At 29.2% G+C, this 3,225-nt stretch overlaps 1 protein-coding gene across 1 annotated transcript; it reads left to right on the forward strand.

Annotated features, from left to right (window-relative positions):
* Positions 1-607: 607 nt before the first annotated feature.
* LOC116026000 (auxin-responsive protein SAUR22-like) lies at positions 608-1,208 on the forward strand. The gene has a single exon (XM_031267443.1). The coding sequence runs from the start codon at positions 647-649 to the stop codon at positions 1,064-1,066; it is 420 nt and encodes a 139-aa protein (XP_031123303.1). The 5' UTR covers positions 608-646; the 3' UTR covers positions 1,067-1,208.
* Positions 1,209-3,225: the final 2,017 nt, after the last annotated feature.

The raw sequence follows: 3,225 nt of genomic DNA on the forward strand, positions 1-3,225 counted from the left end.
TTAATTATAACTGACTCACTTAAACCAAAAAGGTCAATATATTTATTTAATTGAAAATTTCAATTTCCTAATATATTTACTTAGCCACATCAAATTCAAAATATACCTATTATAGTTATTCCCAACACTTCTCAATCACTTTAAAATTTGTTAAATTTTGCATAAGTAATACTGACCCCTACAAGGGTAATGGGCGAATGCTTGCAAGAGTTTCTGACCACAGGGTAGTAAATGATTATTTAACCATGAGAAGGGAAATTTTTTTACCAACTATAGCCGCTGCCGTATCCATAAAAACTCATTCTACCAAAAAATTACTTTATACAAGAGATGATTCGAACTCCAGACTAATTCCTATTCGTACGCCAACCAAGCTTGTTATTGGGTTTTTATCCTGGGCACAAAGTAGTAAATTTTTACTCTTTTTTCATCATTTTCATCCCCCGTTCACCTCACTCACATGCAACGGTTTCCTCTTGTATTAGCACTACCCAACTCAGTCTTATCTTACAGCTGACCCCATCCCATCCCAATTCACTCTTATGGACACTCTATATATAGCCCACCCTACCATTCTTATACACAACTTCAATTCAATCCAATTCATTCTTCATAATTTACCAGAAAATTAAGAAATATAAAGATCATGGCAAAGTTATCTAGCAGGGCAAATGGGAAGAGAAAGAGTGGCATGAACCTCAAGGTAGTGGTAGAAAAGCTTCAAAAGAGTTTTGTACTGGGCAAGAGCAAGAGGTCAGTGGCGAATCATGTGGATGAGTTTGAGGACTCCAAGGATGTTACTAATGACGTTAAAGCAGCGCATTTCGCGGTGATGGTGGTGGACGATGATGAGAGGCGGCTTAAGAGATTCATCGTTCCACTGAGTTGTTTGAGGCATCCTTGTTTCTTAAGGTTGTTGGAAAAGGCTGCAGAGGAGTATGGGTTTGAACATGAAGGCGCACTCATGCTTCTTTGCAGCCCAACTGAGTTGGAGAACATTATTGCCAAGCAAAAGCAATGTAATGGAAAACCAGATTGGAATTCTCCTACAAGTCAAGAGCTCTGATCTATGTTTGAATTAAATATATATGGAGATGTTTGTAGAGATAGATTGTTCAGTTTCATTCTTTAATAGTTAATACAATTCAATTTTTATCAATGTTTCAGTGTTTAATAACTCAACCACTCCTACCTGAAGTGACACTGTAAGTGAAATGCATCGGTATTGTGACTCTAATCAGCAATAGAACTTTAGAACATTTTGATTATCAAGTCAATTACTCATTATCTCGACTGGAGTGGTTTCTATATATAGTCAGCCTAGTTTTACATAAAGAGACCTAGCAACTTAATTATTATGGCTAGTCAAACTCAAAACACCAAAGAGTGTAAAATGTAGGGAAAATATTGGACCGAAAGGTAAATTTTTCTAGTAAACTTCTCAGGTGAGCCGAAAAGTAAAATCTCGTCAATGTTTCCTGCAATATTTTCTGTATTTGATTTCGAAGTAATTATTAAATTTTATATTAATTTAAATTATTTAAGATATTTTATGACATCTTTTATATGTTTTCCTCTTCTTATTTTTTTTATTAATTATTAAGGAAAGTATAATTTATTTTGTAATGTGGACATATTATTTTTAATAATTTTGATTTAATTAAATTATACCTTAATTATAAAAATCCTACCTAATAATTTTAGTATATTACACGAGACACAATAATTATTATAAATAATGTTTAATAATTGTCAATTTGTATTCAAAAATAAAATTTATAGTTAATTTTTTAAGTCAATCATAAAATCTTTTGTGCTGTGAGCACATTATTTTTAATTATTTGAGTTTAATAATATTATATCTTATTTATAAAAAAATCCAAAGTAATATATTTAGTACTACGGATGTGACTAAGAATTATTTTAATCGGTGCTTAAAAAATGAGTATTTATAAAATTTACGAAAGTTATTGTAAATCTGCATAGGAATAGTTTGTAAAAAAGTTAAAAAATTTTAGGATGGATTGCACGATTTTAACTATTTATATTTGTAAGAAAAAAAAATGTATAGAAATTCAAATTTTATAGAGTCTAAAAAATGAAAATAAACAAAAATGAAATAAATAAAATAGTTTTTCCCAAAATGGTCCCTTGACTATTCTCAAAATGGTCCCTCAACTATTTCTCAATATTTATTAGGCTAACAATAGGTAAATGGACGAAAATGCCCTCCATTTTAACACTGATTTGACGGAATATGTAACGGAGGACCAAATTGGGTGAGTTTTTGAAAGTCGAGGGACCACATTAGGTGCAATTGAAAGTCGAAATGCAAATTTGAGAATGAGCAATAGTCGAGGGACCATTTTGGGAAAAAACTATTTTCAACCATTACACCAAATGTTATTCTACACTAAAATAATTTTATTTTTCAAAATTTAAAAGTTTATTAGTTCGACTTTAATTACTTTAATATAAAATATAATTTATCATATAAATAATAATATTTTAGTACAATTTAAATTTGTTAAAATTATGATTTAGGTGCCAATGACCTAGTGGTTTAGTAGCACCAGATTGCTCTCTTATATACTGTATTGTAATAGAGTCAATAGTATTAAAAAAAATTATGATTTAGGTAATTTAATTTTTAATTAATATAAATTCAATATTACTTTTGTTTTAATTGTTTTTGATCAAATATTCTAAATGATATAATTTATGATTAATAACATAAAACTTATGTATAAATATTTAACAAAACATATTAAAACCTCCAAATAAAATAAAGGATATAAAAGGAATTAACAAAAAAAAAAAAAAAGCACGGGGCAAAATAGGAATAAAAACAATTTTTTTTCTTGCTTAGATGAACAGTGGTGTGCCTTATTTGGTGTAGCACTGCTCATCATCGGCAAACTTTTGCAGTTTTGGCATCTCCATTGGAGGAGAAATAGGTCAGTTCTTTTTTCTTTTCTTTTTTTTTTTTTTTTGGTGTTTTGCCGTCTCCCCTTAGAAATGTTGTTAGTTTAAAGGGTCTTTTCTTAACTTTGAGCCAAAAATTCCTTTTGGGTCTATTTCTTATTTAATTTGATTAGTTTATAAGCACATTAATTACTTTCTTGTATTTTCATTATTACACAATTAAGAGTTAAGTTAAATTGAATAGCAACAAAGCACTCCGAATATTTAAAATTAATATTTTCAATTTGATGCACAAAAATT

The sequence above is a fragment of the Ipomoea triloba genome, chromosome 7 (assembly GCF_003576645.1).
Source record: "Ipomoea triloba cultivar NCNSP0323 chromosome 7, ASM357664v1".
In the NCBI taxonomy this organism is placed as follows: Eukaryota; Viridiplantae; Streptophyta; class Magnoliopsida; order Solanales; family Convolvulaceae; genus Ipomoea; species Ipomoea triloba.